Below are 20,362 nucleotides of genomic sequence, written 5' to 3' on the forward strand. Positions count from 1 at the left end.
CCACCATCTTACCTTTCACAAACATGTCACAGTGTCCAAAAAAGAAATGCCATTTGGAAAAGCAGAGGAGCTCTTGGGATTTACTGGAATTCTGAAATGTTTTCATAAAATGACATTTTGCAGTGGCAGCTATATTGCCTATGACATTCAGTGGCTTTTTAGCTTCTATTTTTGTTAGGAATAATTAACAGTGTCCTTGAGTGTTGCATCAAAATATAAAAGAAACAAAAAACCCTTTGCCATCAAGTTGATTCAGACTCTAGCAACCCTGTAGGACAGAGTAGAACTACCCTATAGGGTTTCCAAGGGCCAGCTGGTGGGTTAGAACTGTCGACCTTTTAGTTAGCAGCCCTAGCACTTAACCATTTGTGTAGTCCTTTGAATATAGGATTATATTCATGTTTTCTGAAAAAGCCACTTGCTTTCTTTTGGCTATCAAAAAACAAGAACAGAGCCCAATGAAGTAGGCACACATCAAGAAAGTACCCAAATGCATATTCTTTAATTCTCAAGTAATTAATACACATATCTTTATAGATGCATTACCTCTAATAACCACTACCACATTATGAACATTCTTACAAGGTGTAAACAAATATGTTCAAGGTGTATACTATTGTTTTGACTGCCATGTAAACATCACTCAAAAAATGTTATCAAGTATGTTGATATTATCACGTATGTGTTTTCCCATTCTATGTCATGGACACAATGCAGGTGCTTGCTATAACAGGGATGGACCACTCATCATCACAGAATGCTCAAAATCTCAGCTTATACACAATGATTTAACAAACCAAGTGACAAATAAATGATACCCTGAGGAGAGGGTGGTTTATGCCCAAGACTAGGGGAATTTGCCCAGGCCTGAGATAGGCTGGGGGAGGGAATGAAAGGAAGTCTTCCTAGAGGAAGGGTGGGGAGAGTTAAGAATTACCACACAAGGATGGGCTTCACCAAGGTTCCTTCTTTTTTGTTCTTCTATAGCTAATAATTTGAGGCTTCATTTTCTCTAAAAAATTGTAGGAATATCCACCTCATGACCACTAATTGCCAATCCTTCTGCCTCAAATGCTTTTCTCTCCCCCACTTTGCATATCCATTCATCATTTAGATAAGAAAATACATGAGCCCATTTCAAAGAAGTTTTTCTTCTTTTCACAGTAGATTGAGACATTTTAATTTGGATTAAGAGCACCTTAGCTTATCACTTCATGATATTATAAATTATTCAGATTATTAGTTAATTAAAGTTCATCATTTACACTGAATTACAGAATTCACTAGTATAGAAACCACTGGATTGACCATAAAATACAAAACCCTTAGAATAGTAGATGTTAAATAAATAATCAATAACTCCTGTAATAATTCAGTTAATGCGTAGAAGAAACATTGAACAAATAAAATTTTGAAACACTGATAAGGAGACCAGAAAGTTTTCTAAAATTAGACAGTACTGTATTTAAACTGAAGACACTTCAGAAAGTATAGCATATTTAAGAAAGTACTTAATAATCGGTATAGTAGGTAATTTGTATAAATACTGTATTGAGTTCAAGTCCACATTATACTGTACTATATGATTTGAAGAAAATTGCAACTCCTTAAGTGTGTGTTTAACTCTTTAAAACCACATTTTATCTTTCAGCTTTTCCAGAGCTTCTTTCACATCTTTATTCCTTAGGCTGTATATCAGCGGGTTTAACACGGGAATAACAAGGGTGTAAAACAATGAAGTCATCTTGTCTTGATCTAGAGAGTAGGCACAACTTGGCCGGAAATACATAAAGAGCATAGTTCCCTGGAAAATTGCAACAGCAGTTAAGTGGGAGGTGCAGGTAGAGAAAGCTTTCAACTTTCCCTCAGCAGAGCGGATCTTTAAGACTGAGAGGATGATGTAACAGTAAGAGACTAAAACCCCTGAAAGGGTACTCAGTTCAATGAAGCCAAAAATGCTGAATATCACTAATTCATTGACCTGCGTGTCCGAACAAGATAGCAACAGAAGCGGAGGAATATCACAAAAGAAATGATTAATTTCACTTGACCCGCAGAAACATAAGCGGAAAGTTAATGTCGTATGTATCAAAGCATCCACCATGCCCACCAGGTAAACCCCAGCCATGACCACGAAGCACACCCTGCTGGACATGTTGACTGTATAGAGCAAGGGGTTGCTAATGGCCTTGTACCGATCAAAGGCCATCACTGCCAGCAGGAGACACTCAGAATCTGCAAAGATACAGAAAATGAAGAATTGCAGAGCGCAGCCATAGAAGGAAATTGATTTCTCTTTGGCTAAGAGGTTCACTAACATCTTGGGCCCAACTGCTGTGGAATAGCAGAGGTCACAGAAGGAGAGGTGGCTGAGGAAAAAGTATATCGGTGTTTGAAACTGGGAGTCCATTCTAATTAAAATGATCATCCCAAGATTTGCCACAAGAATAATGAGATAAACAACCAGAAACAAGGTGAATGCAGTCACTTTGATCTCAAGCTTATTAGTAATTCCCAAGAGGTGGAATCCAGTCAAGGAGGAGCAATTCTTTCCAGCCATTCTTCTTTGTTCTTATTCTAAATGGTTATAAAAATGATCAAGACAATGACAGATCAGGGTTTAACTCTGTTGGACAGCCACAAAATATTATCACAAGGCAGAACAGTTTCTTTCTCTAAATTGTCTTCTTTATCCTAGGAAATTAGCCCAGATAAATGTCACTAACAAAGTGGCATTGTTGTTATTAAAAAATCCAAAATGCCTTGACTAGTGAGGAGCTTTGATACGTCCCTCTTGGTATTTGACGTTTGTGTCTTGTCTGAGGAGGTAGGTCTGAATAAATCCAAGGCTCGTTCCCGATTTTAAACGACAAACCCGCCGCTATTCAGGGAGACGCAGCCGGAAGACACAGGCCTCAGGGTCGGACGCGCAGAGAGCACTACCTAGCTGCGCCACAGAAGGGATCACAGTTTTTGTATTCATACAGAAATATAATTGATTTATTCAGAAACTGTAAATGCTACAGCATATAAGTTAATAAATGAAAGTTCTTATGTTACTTTGGTGTATGATGTCTTTAAAAAAAAAAAAAAAGTGTTACCTAAACAAACATGAATACCATCTGTTTTATCCAACTTTCCCATCACCCTTCATCTCCTCTTTGCTGACCACGTGCTGTCCGGTTACATGACTGACCAGACCCCGAGGGATACTCCCACTGGCAAACTAAGGAGAAATCATACACAGTGGAAAATATAGGATTTAACATACACATCTGTATGTCTTTGGATTTTTACATTGAATTTTCCATAAAAATTGAAAATAGAAAGAAGAATAATAAATGTTTCAAGAAATATTAAGGGTTCATTTCCTTGTGACTCTGTGTGTGTGTGTGTGTGTGTGTGTTAGTGTGTGGATCTCTCTGTTAGTACAAAAAAATTGAAACGGGAATGGTGCTCTGATTTTTATTTCTTTCTGTACTTGTGTATTATAGTGTGTGTTCCATATGAACTAGAATTTATACATACTGGTATTTTTAATGTGCTACCTCAACTATGGAAACCCTGGTGGCATAGTGGTTAAGTGCTATGGCTGCTGACCAAAGGGTCGGCAGTTCAAATCCACCAGGCGCTCCTTGGAAACTCTCTGGAGCAGTTCTACTCCTTCCTATAGGGTCGCAACGAGTCGGAATCGACTCAAGGGCACTGTTTTTTTTTTTTTTTTTTAACCTCAACTATTTTTTTTTTTTTTATGGTTGGAATAGCACTAGAACAAATCTTAAATTCACATACGTAGTGAAATCACTTAAACAGTAATAAAAAGTAATGATTTGCTTATGAATTTTAGTTAAAATATAAATTAATAACGTATTTATTCATACAAATGAGGTCAGTCAAATTCACACAGCTCTAACAAGATATGGTTTGGCTGTTAGACTGCAGAGTTTATTTAGGCACATACCCAGCATAAGTAGGTATAAAATGATTCATTTACAAGGTCCTCAATATTTGACTCCCTGTTTTTCCAAAAAAAAAAAAAAAAATTTTTCCCCCTACGGTCTCTTAATTTGTCAATTCAGAATCCTACCTGAGATGAGCATGTCTTTCTGTTCTGATTTTGGGTAGGTGAACACTAGACAGGTCACATTTTATTTTTACTTAGTGACTTTTGGGACTTAGGTCTCTAAAGCCTGTGCCCTCATTTTTCTGTGTTGTGTAAACATGGGATTAATTAGATTCCTTGTTCTGTATTTTTCCCCTGTGACTGCTCCAACAACTTTAGCAAAGACTGAAGTTTTTATACAAACTGATTAATGTCCAGTAACAATTGAGTTTAATGCTATGCTTTATGGTCACCTTGAATCTACAATATGCTTCAGTCACATCACACGTCTAATGAAACTCCAATCCTCTCTACTAAGTGATTTTCATATCTTTTCCATTGTTCATCCTGTTTTTTTTTCCCCCATTTTTGAAGAAACTTCTTTACTACCTTATTTAGATATGACATTCCTATAATGGTTTTTATTTCATTAGTCACTGTCTGATTCTCTTCCCCCACCCACATGTCACCTACCCCCAATCCAATGATTTTATGAGTGTATAACATCCATTACACATAATCCAGTCCGCCCTGAATTTTTTTTTTCCGTTTATATTTATTTCTCTCAAAATTCTCAGTTTCTAGAATAAGAATTTCCAAAAGTAATGGATCATTAAATATTTGCTTTTAAATATTTTCTGGTTCTTTGGTGGATAAAGAAGGAAGAGTAGAAATAAATAGACTTTAAGGGCTCTTTCTACTCTTATAGTTGATAGGTGCAATGATGAATCTTTTTAAGGAAACATACATGTTAGGATGACGCTTTCAAGAAAATATAAACTTTGTTCTCTTTTTTCTCCCTTTCTTTCTCTATCTATCTATGTTGTTGTTAGGTGGCTCCAGTCAGGTTCAACTCATAGTGACCCTCTGTAAAACAGAATGAAACACTGCCCTGTTCTGCGCCATACTCACAATCTGTGTTATGCTTGAGTCCATTATTGCAGCCACTGTGTCAATACATCTTGTTGAGAGTCTTTCTCCTTTTCGCTGATGCTGTTCTTCACTGAGCCTGAGGTCTTTCTCCAGGGATTGAGCCTTCCACATAACTTGTCCAAAGTATGTGACTCTTAGTTGCTGCCATCCTGGCTTCTGAGGATTGAATTCTGGTAGTGCTACTTCCAAGACAGATTTGTTCATTCTTTTGGCAGTCCATGGAATATTTGATATTTTTAACCAACACCATAATTCAAAGGTGTCAGTTCTCTGGTCTTCCTTATTCATTGTCTAGCTTTGGCATGCATATGAGGTGATTGAAAACACCATGGCTTGGGTCAGGCACACCTGAGTCTTCAAGATGACATCTTTGCTCTTCAACACTTTAAAGAGGTCTTTTGCAGCAGATTTGCCCAATGAAATGTGTCTTTTGACTTCTTGATTGCTGTTTCCATGGGTGTTGATTGTGAATCCAAGAAAAATGAAATCCTTGGCAACTTCAGTGTTTTCTCCATTTTTCACAATGTTGTTTATTGGTCCAGTTGTGATAATTTTATTTTCTTCATGTTAAAGTATAATCCATACTGAATATTGTGGCCTTTGATCTTCATAAGTAAGTATTTCAAGTCCTCCTCACTTTCAGCAATCAAGGTTGTGCCATTTCCATAAGGTAGGTTGTTAATGAGTCTTTCTCCAATCCTGCTGTTTCATTCTTCTTCATGTAGTCAATCTACTCAGATTATTTGCACAGCATACAGATTGAATAAACCAAATTCAAACCCATTGTCATTCAGTTGATTTGGACTTGTAGTGACCCCATAGGACAGAGTAGAACTAATCCAAAGGGTTTCCAAGGAGCGGGGATGGATTCAAACTGCTGACCTTTTGGTTAGCAGCCAAATAGTTAACCACTGCACCACCAGGGTTCTACTGATTAAATAGGTATTTTGAAAGGGTACAACCCTGACACCCAGCTTTCCTGATTTTAAACCATGAAGTATCCCTTGTTCTGTTTGAATGACTGGCTCTTGATCTACTTTCAGTTTCCTCATGAGCACAATTAAGTGTTCTGGAATTCCTATTCTTCCCTATGTTATCCATAATTTTTTATGATGCACACAGTTGAATGCCTTTGCATAGTCAATAAAACACAGGTAAACATCTTTCTGGTATTCTCTACTTTCATTCAGGATCCATCTGACATTACCCGTGTATCCCAAGTTCCATATCCCCTTCTGAATCCACGTTGAATTTCTGGCAGTTCCCTGCTGATGTAATGCTGCAACTGCTTTTAAATGGTCTTAAGCAAAACTTTCCTTGTCTGTGATGTTATTGATATTGTTTGGTAATTTTGACATTTGGATGGATCACCTTTCTTTGGAATAGGCATAAAATATGGATCTCTTCCAGTTAGCTGGCCAGGTGTCTGTCTTCCAAATTTCTTGGCTTGAATGAGTGACCACTTCCAGCGCTGCATCTGTTTGTTGAAACATCTCAGTTGGTATTCCTTCAATTCCCTGACCCTTGTTTTTTGCCAATGTCTTCAGTGTAGCTTGGACTTCTTCCATTAGTACCATCGGTTCCTGATCATATGCTACCTCCTGAAATGGTTGAACGCTGACCATTTCTTTTCAGTATAATGACCCTGTGTATTCCTTCCATCTTCTTTTGATGCTTGCTGTTTCATTTAATATTTTCCCTGTAGAATCCTTCAATATTGCAACTCAGGACTTGAATTTTTTCTTCAGTTCTTTCAGCTTGAGCAATGCTGAAAGTGACCTTCCCTTTCAGCAGAGAAGAACAGGTCTCTGCACATGTCATTATAATAGTTTACTTTGTCTTCTCAAGTCACCCTTTGAAATCTTCTCTTCAGTTCTTTTATTTCATCATTTCTTCCTTTTGCTTTAGCTACTTGATGTTCAAGAGCAAGTTTCAGGGTATTTTCTGACATCCATCTTGGTCTTTTCTTTCTTTCCTGTCTTTTGAATGATCTCCTGCTTTCTTCATGTATGATGTCCTTGATGTCATTCCACAACTCATCTGATCTACGATCATTTGTGTCCAACGTGTCAAATCTATTCTTTAGATGATCTCTAAATTCAGATAGGTCGTACTTTAGTTCTCAGGCACTTGTTCCAATTTTTGTCAGTTTCATCTTAGGCTTACATATTAGCATTTGAACTTACATATTTTATGAGCTATGTATATATATATATATATATGTTTTCATATATAAAAATCCATTGGTGTAGTGTCGATACAGAGCAGAACTGCCCCATAGAGTTTCCAAGGAGCTCCTGGCAGATTCAAACTACTGACCTTTTTGTTAGGAGCTGTAGCACCTAACCACTATGCTACCAGGGTTTCATGTATATCTATATATAGATATGTATGTGTGTATATATATATATATATATATATATCTCAAAATAAAATTTTTTTTAAATCAACCTTAAAAAACTTTTTTTGTATTATTCTTCATTAAGCACATGGATAATTGGGAGGTACTAGAAACACGATTTTGAACCTACTCACACTTCCCCTGATCTCCATAGCTATCAATGTATTTTGCCACACTCCCTGAATGTTAGTCCACCATTTCAGTCGCCTTGGCCTTGACAGGACTTCTTCATCAGGGCCCAGAGCTCAATCATGTCTTCATCTTGTTCTAAATCATAAAAATATCTATCCCCTCTTCCTTCTATAAATGTGTACTTTAAGTACCTTTTCATTCAACAATGAACTTTCAGGGGCAGAAGTATGATTTTAAATATAGTCCATTGTAGTGTTCTTACTAATGACAGGTATCTTCTTCATATATTAACTTTTCTCAATATATTATGTATTTCTTGTATTATCTTATGCATTCTAAGTTATCGCTAACAATCTCATTATATAAATGTGGGAAGTGAGACCAGAGCTAGTAAATAAACATCTGGAGGATCACTGGCATTAAGTTTATCTGACTCCAAAGCATTTGCTCACAACCGATGCCTGACTATGGTGTAATAAAACAGATTGCTCTTTAAAAAATAACTTCCTTTGCTACTCTCAGGGCTTTATAGTGCTTTTATGTTAAAACCAAGGTTGCAAATACACAAAAATAGCAATCCAAATATTTTCAGAGACCTAAGAGAACATAAAGGTCATCAAAGTCCCACCAAATCAGGATTCTAACAATGATTAGGGTTAGAGGAGAGCAAATAGAAAGTGTCACCAGATTTGAAACATAATCTATTTTATTTATCTTAGCTGAACACTTCAATGTTATTAACTTTGGTGTGAAATGGGGTATTGTATTGCATAATTCCAGGCAGGGCATAAATAATAAGAAAGATGGTATCACCTGAAGTTGTACAAGATGGCAGTCCTGTGAAAGTTGACTGTATTGGCCACATTCTGAGTCATATTTGATAATTGTGAATTGTTTCAGGACACTGGCAAGCTCACATTTCTACATTTATTAAGCATCTACTGTCAGTTGATATTTTTAGATAATGCATAATAATTATATTCAACCACGGTACCTTGTATCTTAAAGCAGTTCACTTATTTCTTTACAACAAAAGAAATAACTGTGAAATTTGCTTATACAGGGAAAGAAAAAAAAGAAGTGATAGACATAAGCCAGTGAATCTACTCAACATTCCAGATAATTTCTTGTTTATTCTGAACCCTCACTGGGAGCAGACAGAAATAGCCTTTTTCATTTTTCTTATAAAGTATGATCACGCCTTAAGCTGCACTCATTAAAATAAAGCATTCCTGACATTGAGCAAAGTGCTGTTAGTTGATACATTTCAATGATTTTTCATATTTCTTTGTAATTTTTTACATTATGATTCCAATACTACAGTACCCACTGTACTCCTATGCTAGGCATTATTGAGACAAAGATCCAACAACCTCACTAATTGTTAGTAATTGTCCACCAAGTAATCTCATGAAGTTGATGCCTTTATGTTACTCAAGAGCTTTGCTACAATTACCTACTTTTCTGGTGCACATTTGGAAGAGGCAAAGTCATTCTTGATCTTATTCTTCTAATTTCTTTCCAAACTAATTTTCCCCTCAAGCATTTTCCTGTCTGCTGGGATGCCAAATTCACTCCAGCTACACTCTAATTAGACAAGACCCATACTTTTCCTACCAAAACATGACTGTCCCTCCAGACTATCTAGTCTAACTTCCTTTCCACCCTTCCCATTAAAACTGAACCATGGTGGCTATATTCTCATTAAAAATTGGATAAGCTAGTTAACCTCCCAAAGGTATTTATATTTAATTGAAGATGGATTCCTTAGATCATGGGGAAAAAATTATTTAAGGCAGAATTTAAGACATCAGAAGGAAGAAAGTTAGGAAAAAAATAAAAACGGTACCTAAACAAATTCCCTAATGTCACTAGTGCCACTAACACAATGCAAACATTTACTTATAAGCACACTTCCTTCAGAAAAGAGTTGTCTTGCCCTAGGGCATGGGCTTTTTGAAATAAATTAAGTGTGTATACTGATATCAGTGTACATTAAGTTTCATTGCAAGACAGCAAGTTTTAATTATAAAAAGAATAATTATTCACTGAAATATCTGATGAAAATTTCACCTTTAATTTTCCAAAAAATATGTTGAAATTTATTGTACACAAGGCATTGCTAAAAATCAAAATTTATACTTAAGAAATTTCGAAATTTCTTACAATCAAATGGTGAATAGGCTGTGCTTAGAAAAGTCTTTTGGTGTGTAAGGAACACATAAAAAATACTCAAGTAATAGACACACAGTTACAGGAATTTTTACAAAACAAAAATACCTTGAAACTTGCATAACTTGCATACAGACCAAGAAACAAAATAGTGCCTTTCTACATCTTCCTTCTTAAGTCATAAGCCCATTATCTGCAGGGTTAACTACTTTCCTAACTTTCATTATGATAGATTGTTTTCTGACTCATACGTGAGTGTATACTTAGAGTATGTGCTGTTTTCAACATCGTGTTTGTAAGAGCCTTCCTTGTTGTTGCATGCAGTTGTAGGAAATTCATTTTCATTGTTGTATGGTGGATATTCCATTGTATAAATTATATCATCATTTATTTATCTATTCTAATGTTGATAGGCAGTTGAATTGTTTTCCTTTTTTCTATTACCAATAATATCTCTATGAACATTCTTATGCATGTCTTTTGGTGGAGATGTACACATTTCCCTTTGGTGGTAAACTAGGCATTGGAATACAATATATACACTCAGATTTAGTAAAAAAAAAAAAAAAAAATTTAATTTACTAGGTACTGCCAAACTGTTTTCCTAAGTAGGAGACGCTTCACCAGCGTATGAAACATCTGGTTGGTCCACACAATCACCAATCCTTAATATGACTGTTATTTTAAGTTTGGCCATTAGGTAGAACATGTTATTTTATTCATGACTAAGAAGGTTAGATATCCATTTTTATGAAGTGTCCATTAAAATAAAAATGTGGAGTAAGAGACAGGTTAAATGTGTCTGTCAGTGGTACTGGGAATCTTGCATCACATGCTATTTTACTGTGATCATTGTCACTGCCATTTCAGGTAAAACTGGCCTGCAACACAGTCCTTTGGATAAATATCATACCACCCACCTGTTTTATTTATGTATTTAATCTCTCCTAAATAAAGCAGTGATAGCATAATGTATATGTAGATACAGAACATGCCAGTTGGAAAGCACAATAAAGATTATCTAGTTAACACCTCTCTTTTCACAGAGAAGGAACTAAGGCCCAAAGAAAACAGGATTTGTTAAAGGTCACACTTACTGTAAATTTAGACAGAGACTCAGACCCATTTTTCCCTCTATTACTTTCCTAGTTCATAATATGTTTCTAGAGTGGATATCAAACTACCTTAGAATTACTGCACTTAATAGTGAAAAACACACTGGATTATTGAACATTATTACCTTTTCAGTTTATCAAATTTTTCTAGCTAGGTTATCACCAATATGTAGCTAGTGGTTAGTATTATCATACCTATATCACTATGAGTCAGAACCGACTTAATGGTACCTAACAACAACAACAATGTACTCTAATCTGTGATGGCTGTGTTATGCTTGTGTTTAGGTATACTGGTGCTGTGCAGAAGGAAGCAGCTAAGATTTAAAAAAAAAAAAAAAGGCCAAAAATATTAATTCAGTATAAACAGGGATGGCTAATGTCTTGTTTCTTATTAATGTCTAAAACATTATTAAATAATATTTAGATGGTGGAAAGATGAGAAGCATAAGAGTTGGAAAGACAGAGTGAAGGAAAAGGATAGGTTTGAATTAGAGTAGGATAGATTAAAAGATTTGAATATTAGCTTTCCCTATAGAAGACCAAGATAGAAAGGTCTTATAAGTCATCTGCCCAAACCCCTAGTTGAATCATGAATTCCCCAAACAATGTGTCTAATGAGGGATTATTCATCCTCTACTTGTACAAATTTAGGCACAGAGATCTTATAAAATTTACAAATCAGCTTATTCCATTTAGGCACTCTTTTATTGAGCTTAAAATGCTTTATTGAATGAAATTAAAGTATCCTGTTTAGAATTAGAATGCATCATCATAATTCTATGAGTTTACAGGGGTCAATATGCAGTTAATATTTGACTTTAAACACACTACAATCTTCATATGGGAGAGCTATGTGTTAGCTAGATGGTAGCTTTGTACCTTCTGATATAGAGGAAACTCATTAGACCCTTCTTTGCTTGGAATTTAATATGATTTGAAAGAACGCCTGCATGCTGCTATTCAAGACAGCAACTAGTTCATAGGTAACATTTCCAAAAAAGCAAGGATTAATTGAGAAGGCATTAGGTCCAAAAGAAGCATCACCCATTGTCTTAGGCTGTGCTCTCTAGAGAAGCAAAACTAGTAAAACACATAAGTATATACAGAGATTTATACCAAGGATATGGCTCACACAATTGTAGAGGCTGGAAGGTTCCAAGTCCCTGGGTCAGGATAGATGCTTCCCCTGGTTCACATAGCCACAGGGGCTAGTGGACCCAAGATCAACAGGTTAGAGAAGTGGGCTTTTGCTCACAGATTGTGAAGATCCATGAATCCCAACATTGGCAGGCAAGACTGCAGGTAAGCTGCTCGCTCAAGTCCGAAGAACCAGAGATCAGACAAAGAGGATCCAGAAGGAGCAAAAGCCCTCCAAGTCCTGCCAGAATGTCCACATGTACTTGATGTAGGCTATACACCCAAGGAACCTCTCTTCAGCTGATGGGCTACTCAAAAAAGTCCCCATCATAGAGGTGGTAACATTATATCAAATCGCCTTATGTAAGGAATAACTACATCATACGACTGTCAAACCACTGAGAATCAAGGCCCAGGCAAGATGACACACAACCTTAACCATCACACCCATCCTTTTTATTTTTTTTCCTACCTTCATACTCATCCTACCATGTGAAAATAAATTTCTCTTTGTTAAAGCCATCCACCTGTGGTGTTTCTGTTATAACAGCACTAGATAACTAAGACATAATTTGGTACCAAAAGTAGAGTGCTGCTCTAACAGGTACCTAAAATGTGGAAGAAGTTTTGAAACTGTGAATGTATAGAAGACTTGGAAGGAAGTGAAGAAAACTATTAACACCAGAGAAGGCGTAGATGACGAGAAACATCAGCAGAGGCCCGGCAGCAACAGTGAACTGGCAGCAGCTGAACCAGAAGACTAGCTCCAGATATGCTGGAGTCGACCCATGGAGCCAGACAGCTGAGTTCCTGTGGGAAGGAGGCTTCCTGGCAAAGTGGGGCACCTCCAGGCACTTTTCTGTGGAGCTACTGAGCTTTGGAACACTTGCCCCAACAGGCAGAAGAGGGCATGAAAGCTGAGGGCTGAGAGGTCAAGGAACACAGGAAGCCAAGCTGCCTCAGTCTCAAAAGGTATGGTAAAGACCTCTGGGGTTTCAAAGAGTGGAGCCATTGCTTCTGGTGTTTCTAATAGTGTAGTCACCACTCAGATGGACTAGGAGAATGGTGTACCTAAAGCCGAGGGAGCAGAATTGTCATTCCAAGTGGGCCTGGAAGGCAATGCTGAAGCACAGGGCCAAGGGACCTCCACTTAGAATCTGGAGAGTGTGGCTAATACGTAGAGCCTGGAAGACAGAGCTATTGTGTAAATGGTAATATAGAACAAAGGATTATTTGTGAAGCCTTGAGGGCTAAAGTAATGTGTTCTGCTGACTTGCTTGGTACCTGTTATGCCTTCTTTCTCTCCAATTTCTCCCATTTGTAATGGAAATGTCTACTCTAAGTAACCTATAAGTTTTTGGTTTTTTTTTTGACTTGGTATTTTTTATGCTCTCACTTTCAATGTCCTTTTTTATTACTAGCTGCACTGATCTCTTTCCAAAAGGGTACAGGGCCTTCTTGGCAGCCTTGGTCTCTCTCTTCATCTTTGTTCTCTTGGGGGATGGCTTTCAGCCTACAAGGTGGAAGCTAGGAAGGCTGCCTGGCACTTTTGGCCTGTAACTTTCTTCTTACTGCTTATCTTGGTCAGAGTACATGTGGCAGACCAGTTCCACTAGCCGAGAGATTTTTATATAAGTTTTTTTGCCTGTTACAAACAAAAGATTAGAGTCCAGATGTCTGGCATGCATATCTTTAGTTTAATAAAGAGTTTCTCGCAGTTGTTTTGTGATGTGTACACATTCAACCATCTGTGGGCTGTATGCTTGAAGATGCTATGTAATCCTTGCAAAAATGATATATAAGCTCTGATGCAGAAATTGCTTCTTGGAACTCTGTAAAGACAGCCTGTGTTGTGGCTGGACTTCCCTTTGGTGTCAACTCCTAATCAACTTTCTCTCTCTTTCTGACCTGGAGTAAGTTTCATTGGCTCAACTGCTCCAGGGCACAGACTGAAATTGGGTAACACAGACTGTCTTAGACATGGAAATTGTATAAAGAAGTAGATCGTAAATGGCTACATGACAGTCCTAGACCATGACCGCAGACATGAGACATTCCACGTTGGCAAAGGCCCTCAAAAAGTACATCTGGATGATACATAAATTATATGGAATTGTCTTCTGCACAGATAAGCGAACAGTCAACATTTTGGCAGAGACAGCGGAGGATTAGGAGACATTACAAAAAGACAGGTTGCTCAAATATGAGTGTGTGAAGTTTAGAATCCATCTTGATCAGTAGGAGCATCCCTAGATTTGCAATCACTGTTATAACACAAACCAGGAGAAAGAGCACAAAGAGTCCCCCTGCTGCACAGCCTTTCTGTCAGAAAACCCTAAGAATATGAAGTCACTAAAGAAAGAGTGGCTCTCGGTGGCCATCACTTAGATCTATGAAATCCCTGAAAGAAGGAAGTGGAAGTGAAAGATTAGCATCATTTTACTGTCTTCATATTTTAACCCCAGGTCCTTCGTCTCTTTTTGTAATTAAAAATAATTGAAGGAAAAATTCTAGAAATTGCTTGAAGTGAAATATTTCTATTGTGATGCAAATCTATTAAATAGTAATGACAATAATATCTTTTATGTTTTCATAGTTCCGTGCAGATTTTGTAAGGTCCTTAGGTGGCAAAAAGGATTAAACACTCACTTATTAACCTAAAAGTTGGCAGCATGGGAGAAAGACCTGGTAATCTGCTTCCATAAAGTTTACAGTCAAGAGACTCTATGGAACAGAGTTCTACTCCACAGCACTTGGGATCACCATGAGTCAGATCGACTCAATCGCAGTGAGTTAGGTTTGCTTTTGCAAAGAGACTACAGTACACTTTCATCTAAATTACATCATGTTATTTCCACATAGGCTAGCATAGATTAAAGCCTTTGATATTTTCTCCATTTCTGTAGACTTCCAAGAAGAAACGGAGAAGGATTAGTTCAGGCCATCTGACCAAGTTCCTATTTGAAGCATAAGATCCCTAAAAAAAATTCCTGGAAAGGAGCTATTCAACCTGTCCTTGAACAAACTCGGGGAGGATGATGTCTGCAGTTAATCACATTGTTTAATCCATTTAAGATATCCATTTATTCAGCTCAAAATGAATCCTTTATTTGGCTTAAAATTTCCTTTTCTTCAGTTCAAACTCACTAGATGTGATTAAAGATGCCCATATGCAAATTAAATCAGTCTTTTGATGGTGTAATGGAAGATAGATATGGAAGGTGATATGGAAGATAGATGCAGTGAATGTACCTTCTGAATTAGAGAAAGTCCACTGGACCTGGTACTCACCAAATATTGTTTGGACATTAATATATGTAAGAGGTCATTGAAAAGGAAGGAAAGAAAGAAAAGACCTAGATGGGTGTCAGAGGATACTCTGCAACTTTCTCATGAACATCAAGCAGCTAAGTCAAAAGGAAGAAATGATGAAGTAAAAGAACTGAAAAGAAGATTTTGAAGGGAGGCTCGAGAAGACAAAGTAAAGAATTATAATGACATGTGCAAAGAGCTGGAGATAAAAAATCAGAAGAGAAAAACATGCTCTGTGTTTCTCAAGCGGAAAGAACTGAAGAAAAAATTCAAGCCTTGAGTTGCAATAGTGAAGGATTCTATGGGGAAAATATTAAATGATGCAGGAAGCATCAAAAGAAGATGGAAGCAATACACAGAGTCATTATACCAAAAAGAATTATTCTATGTCCAACCATTTCAAGAGGTAGCATATGATCAGGAACTTATGGTACTGAAGGAAGAAGTCCAAACTGCTCTGAAGGCATTGGTGAAAAACGAGGCTCCAGGAATTGACATGTTTCAACAAACGGTTGCAGCACTGGAGGTGCTCACTCTTCTATCCCAAGAAATATGGAAGACAGTTTCCTCGCCAAATGACAGGAAGAGACCCATATTTATGCCTATTCCCAAGAAAAGCTATCCAACCAAATGCTGAAATTATAGAACAATATCATTAATATCACATGCAAACAAAATTTTGCTGAAGATTGTTCAAAAACTGCTGCAACAGTATATTGACAGGGAACTGCCAGAAATTCAGGCTCATTACAGAAGAGGTCATGGAACCAGGGATATCATTGCTGACATCAGGTAGATCCTGGCTGAAAGCAGAGAATACCAGGAGGATGTTTACCTGTGTTTTATTGACTATGCAAAGGCATTCGACTGTGTGGATCAAAACAAATTAAGGACAATATCGTGAAGAATGGGAATTCCAGAATGCTTAATTGTGCTCATGAAGAACCTTTACATAGATCAAGAGGTAGTTGTTCAGACAAAACAAGGGGATACTGATCGGTTTAAAGTCAGGAAAGGTGTGCGTCAGGGTTGTATCCTTTCACCATACGTATTCAATCTGTGGAAACCCTGGTGGCGTGGTAGTTAAGTGCTTTGGCTGCTAACCAAGGGATTGGCAGTTCAAATCTGTCAGGCACTCCTTGGAAACTCTATGGGGCAGTTCTACTCTGTCCTATAGGGTCACTATGAGTTGGAATCGACTGGACTGCACAGGGTTTTTTCTTTTTTTTTGGTATTCAATCCATATGCTGAGCGAATAATCTGAGAAGCTGGACTATATGAAGAAGAATGAGGCATCAAGTTTGGAGGAAGACTCATTAACAACCTGTGTTATGCAGATGACACAACCTTGCTTGCTGAAAGTGAAAAGGGCTTGAAGCACTTACTAATGAAAATCAAAGACCACTGCCTTCAGTATGGATTGCACCTCAACATAAAGAAAACAAAAATCCTCACAACTGGACCAATGAGCAACATCATGATAAACGGAGAAAAGATTGAAGTTGTAAAGGATTTCATTTTACTTGGATCCACAATCAACACCCATGAAAGCAGCAGTCAAAAAATTAGGTGACACATTGCATTGGGTAAATCTGCTGCAAAGGACCTCTTAAATGTGTTGAAAAGCAAAGATCACTTTGAAGACTAAGGTGGGCCTGACCCAAGCCATGGTATTTTCAACTGCCTCATATGCATGTGACAGCTGGACAAAGAAAAAAGAAGACCAAAGAAGAATTGACGCCTTTGAATTGTGGTGTTGGTGAAGAATATTGAATATACCATGGACTGCCAAAAGAATGAACATAACTGTCTAGGAAGAAGTACAACCAGAGTGCTCCTTAGAAGCGAGGATGGCAAGGCTGTGTCTTACATACTTTGGACATGTTGTCAGAAGGGATCAGTCCATGAAGAAGAACATCATGCTCGGATAAGTACAGGGTCAGCGGAAAAGAGAAAGCCCCTCAGTGAGGTGGATTGACACAGTGGCTGCAAAATTTAGCTCAAGCATTAAGACTGTAAGGATGACGCAGAACCGGACAGTGCTTCCTCTTGTTGTGTATAGGGTTTCTATGAGTCAGAATGGACTCAATGGCACCAAACAAGAACAACAAGTTACGTAAACACATTTGCTTGCCGTTCTTCTTTTCATAGGTAACAATTTTAAAATACTGTGGATTAATAGAAAAAATATTGTGGAAAAGGAAACCCTACAAACTTTTTCAAAACAATCTTTTCCCATATACTTTTTTCTACCATCTTACCTTTACCAAATGTAGCACAGTGTACCACATAAGAAATGCTACTTGGAAAAGTAGAGGAACTCTTGGGATTTACTGAAATCTGAAATGTTTTCATAAAGTGAGGTTTTACAAAGGCAGTTTTATTGCCTATGACACTGAGTGGCTTTTAGCTTCTTCATTTGTAATGAGTAGAGTGTCCTTGAGTCTGGTATAACCCTTTGCCATCCAGTTGATTCCAACTCATAGCGACCCTTTAGGACAGAGTAGAGCTGACCTATAGAGTTTCCAAGGAGCACTGGGTGGATTAGAACTGCTGACCTTTTGATTAGCATCCATAGCTCTTAACTACTATGTCACCATGGTTTCCTGAGTCTTATATAGTCCTTTAAATATAAGGCTATATCCATGTTTCTGAACCAGCCTCCCTGTTTGGTCTTGGCTATCGAAAAACTAGAACAGAGCCCAATGAAGTAGGCACACATCAAGAAAGTACCCAAATGCATGCTCTTTAATTCTCAAGTAGTTAGTATGTGTATCTTTATAGATCCATTACCTCTAAAAACCACAACCATATTATGAACTTTATTACAAGGCATAAAAAAGTATATTCAAGGCATATACTATTCTCTCAGTTAATTCTGTTTTGACAGCCATGTAAACATAACTCAAAAACTGTTATCGAGTATGTTGATTTTATTATATATCTGTTTTCCCATTCTATGTCATGGACATAATGCAGGTGCTTGTTATTACAAGGATGAAACAGTTCTGATCACAGAATGCTCTTAATCTCAGTTTATATGGAATGATTTAACAAACCATGTGACAGATAAAATGAGGCCCTGAGGAGAGGGTAGCTTATGAACCAAGACTAGGGGAATTTGTCCAGGCCTGAGATGGTGTGAAGAGGGGTAATGAAGGGGTGAGTTAAGAATTATAGCACAGGATAGGCTTCACCAAGGTCCTTCTCTTTGCTCTTCAATATCTAATAATTTAGGGCTTCATTTCCTCCAAAAAGACATAGTCATATCCACCTCAGGACCACTAATTGCTGACCCTCCTGCCTAGAATAAGTTCCTCTCCCCTACTTTGCAGCTCCTTTCATTATTTAGATCAGAAACTACATGTGCCCATTTCAAAGAGGTTTTTCTTCTTTTCACAGTAGATTGAGACATTTTACATTGGATTAAGAGCACCTTGCTTTTTTCATTTCATGATGTTTTATAGTTTTTATGAATTATTTGAATTATTAGCTAATTCAAGTTCACCGTTTACACTGGATTATAGAATCCATTACTATAGAAACCACTGGATTGATCATAAAATACAAAACGTCAAGAAGTATCGTAGATGTTAAATAGGCTATCAGTACTCCTAGAATAATACAGTTAATGCATAAAAACAAAAATAATTGAACAAATAAAATTTTTATACATAATAAGGAGACTGGGACATTTTCTAAAGTTAGTACTGTATTTAAAGTGAAGAAACATAAGAAAGCATAGCATATATAGGAACCCACTCCGAAAAAGTACCTAATAATTGGTATAGTAGAGAATTAGTATAAATACTCATTGTATTAAAGAATCTGAGACCACATTATCCTGTACCGTATGATTTGAAGAAAACTGTTTATGTGCGTGTAAAACTATTTAAAACAGTTTTTTATTTTCCAGTTTTTCCAGAGCCTCTTTCACATCCTTGTTCCGTAGACTATAAATCAGAGGGTTTAACATGGGGATGACAAGGGTGTAAAACAACGAGATCATTTTGTCTTGATCTAGAGAGTAGGCAGAACTTGGTCGGAAATATGTAAAGAGCATAGTTCCCTGGAAAATTGCAACAGCAGTTAAGTGAGAAGTGCAGGTGGAAAAAGCTTTGAACCTTCCCTCTGCAGAGCGGATCTTTAAGACTGAGAGAATGATGTAACAGTAAGAGACAAGAAGCCATGAAATGGTACTCAGTTCAATGAATCCAAAAACAGTGAATATCACTAACTCATTGACCCGTGTATCTGAAAAAGATAGCAACAGAAGCGGAGGAATATCACAGAAGAAATGATTAATTTCATCTGATCCACAGAAACATAAGTGGAAAGTTAACGCAGTATGTATCAAAGCGTCCACCATACTCACCAGGTAAATCCCAGACATGAGCACGGAGCACACCTTGCTGGACATGTCGATTGTATAGAGCAAGGGGTTGCTAATGGCCTTGTACCTATCAAAGGCCATCACTGCCAGCAGGAGACACTCAGAATCTGTAAAGATACAGAGGATGAAGAACTGCAGAGCACAGCCACAAAAGGAAATTGATTTGTCTTTGGTTAAAAGGTCCACCAGCACCTTGGGTCCAACTGCTGTGGAATAACAGAAGTCACAGAAGGAGAGGTGGCTGAGGAAAAAGTACATTGGTGTTTGAAGCTGGGAGTCCATTCTAATTAAAATGATCATTCCAAGATTTGCCACAAGAATAATGATGTAAACAACCAGGAACAAGGTGAATATGGTCACTTTCATCTCAGGGTTATTAGTAATTCCCAAGAGTTGGAATTCAGTCAAGGAGGAGCAATTTTCTTCATCCATTCTTCTTTGTTCTTATTCTAAATAGTTATAGAAATGATCAAGACAATTATCAGGGTTTAACTCTGGTAGACATCCACAAAACATTCTCTGCAAGGCAGAACACTTTCTTTCTGTAAATTGTCTTCTTTATCCTAGGAAACTAGTTCAGATAAATGTCACTTAAAAAGAGGCATTTTTATGTTATTGAAAACATTCCAAATGTCTTGAATAGAAAGTTCAAAAATTTTAAT

At 37.3% G+C, this 20,362-nt stretch overlaps 2 protein-coding genes across 2 annotated transcripts; both read right to left on the bottom strand.

Moving 5' to 3' along the window:
* Nucleotides 1-1,627: 1,627 nt before the first annotated feature.
* Nucleotides 1,628-2,619, bottom strand: LOC100670696 (olfactory receptor 5W2-like). Its single transcript, XM_003423661.3, has one exon. It carries the CDS (start codon nucleotides 2,558-2,560, stop codon nucleotides 1,628-1,630), a length of 933 nt encoding a protein of 310 aa, XP_003423709.2. The 5' UTR covers nucleotides 2,561-2,619.
* Nucleotides 2,620-19,070: 16,451 nt separating this feature from the next.
* LOC100658750 (olfactory receptor 5W2-like) lies at nucleotides 19,071-20,135 on the bottom strand. The gene has a single exon (XM_003423643.3). It carries the CDS (start codon nucleotides 20,130-20,132, stop codon nucleotides 19,200-19,202), a length of 933 nt encoding a protein of 310 aa, XP_003423691.3. The 5' UTR covers nucleotides 20,133-20,135; the 3' UTR covers nucleotides 19,071-19,199.
* Nucleotides 20,136-20,362: the final 227 nt, after the last annotated feature.

Source organism: Loxodonta africana, chromosome 7 (genome assembly GCF_030014295.1).
Source record: "Loxodonta africana isolate mLoxAfr1 chromosome 7, mLoxAfr1.hap2, whole genome shotgun sequence".
NCBI classification, from domain to species: Eukaryota; Metazoa; Chordata; class Mammalia; order Proboscidea; family Elephantidae; genus Loxodonta; species Loxodonta africana.

Excerpts from the sequence above, each read along its gene's own strand:
- LOC100670696 (XM_003423661.3), bottom strand. The coding sequence starts at position 2,560 with ATGGCTGGAAAGAATTGCTCCTCCTTGACTGGATTCCACCTCTTGGGA.
- LOC100658750 (XM_003423643.3), bottom strand. The coding sequence starts at position 20,132 with ATGGATGAAGAAAATTGCTCCTCCTTGACTGAATTCCAACTCTTGGGA.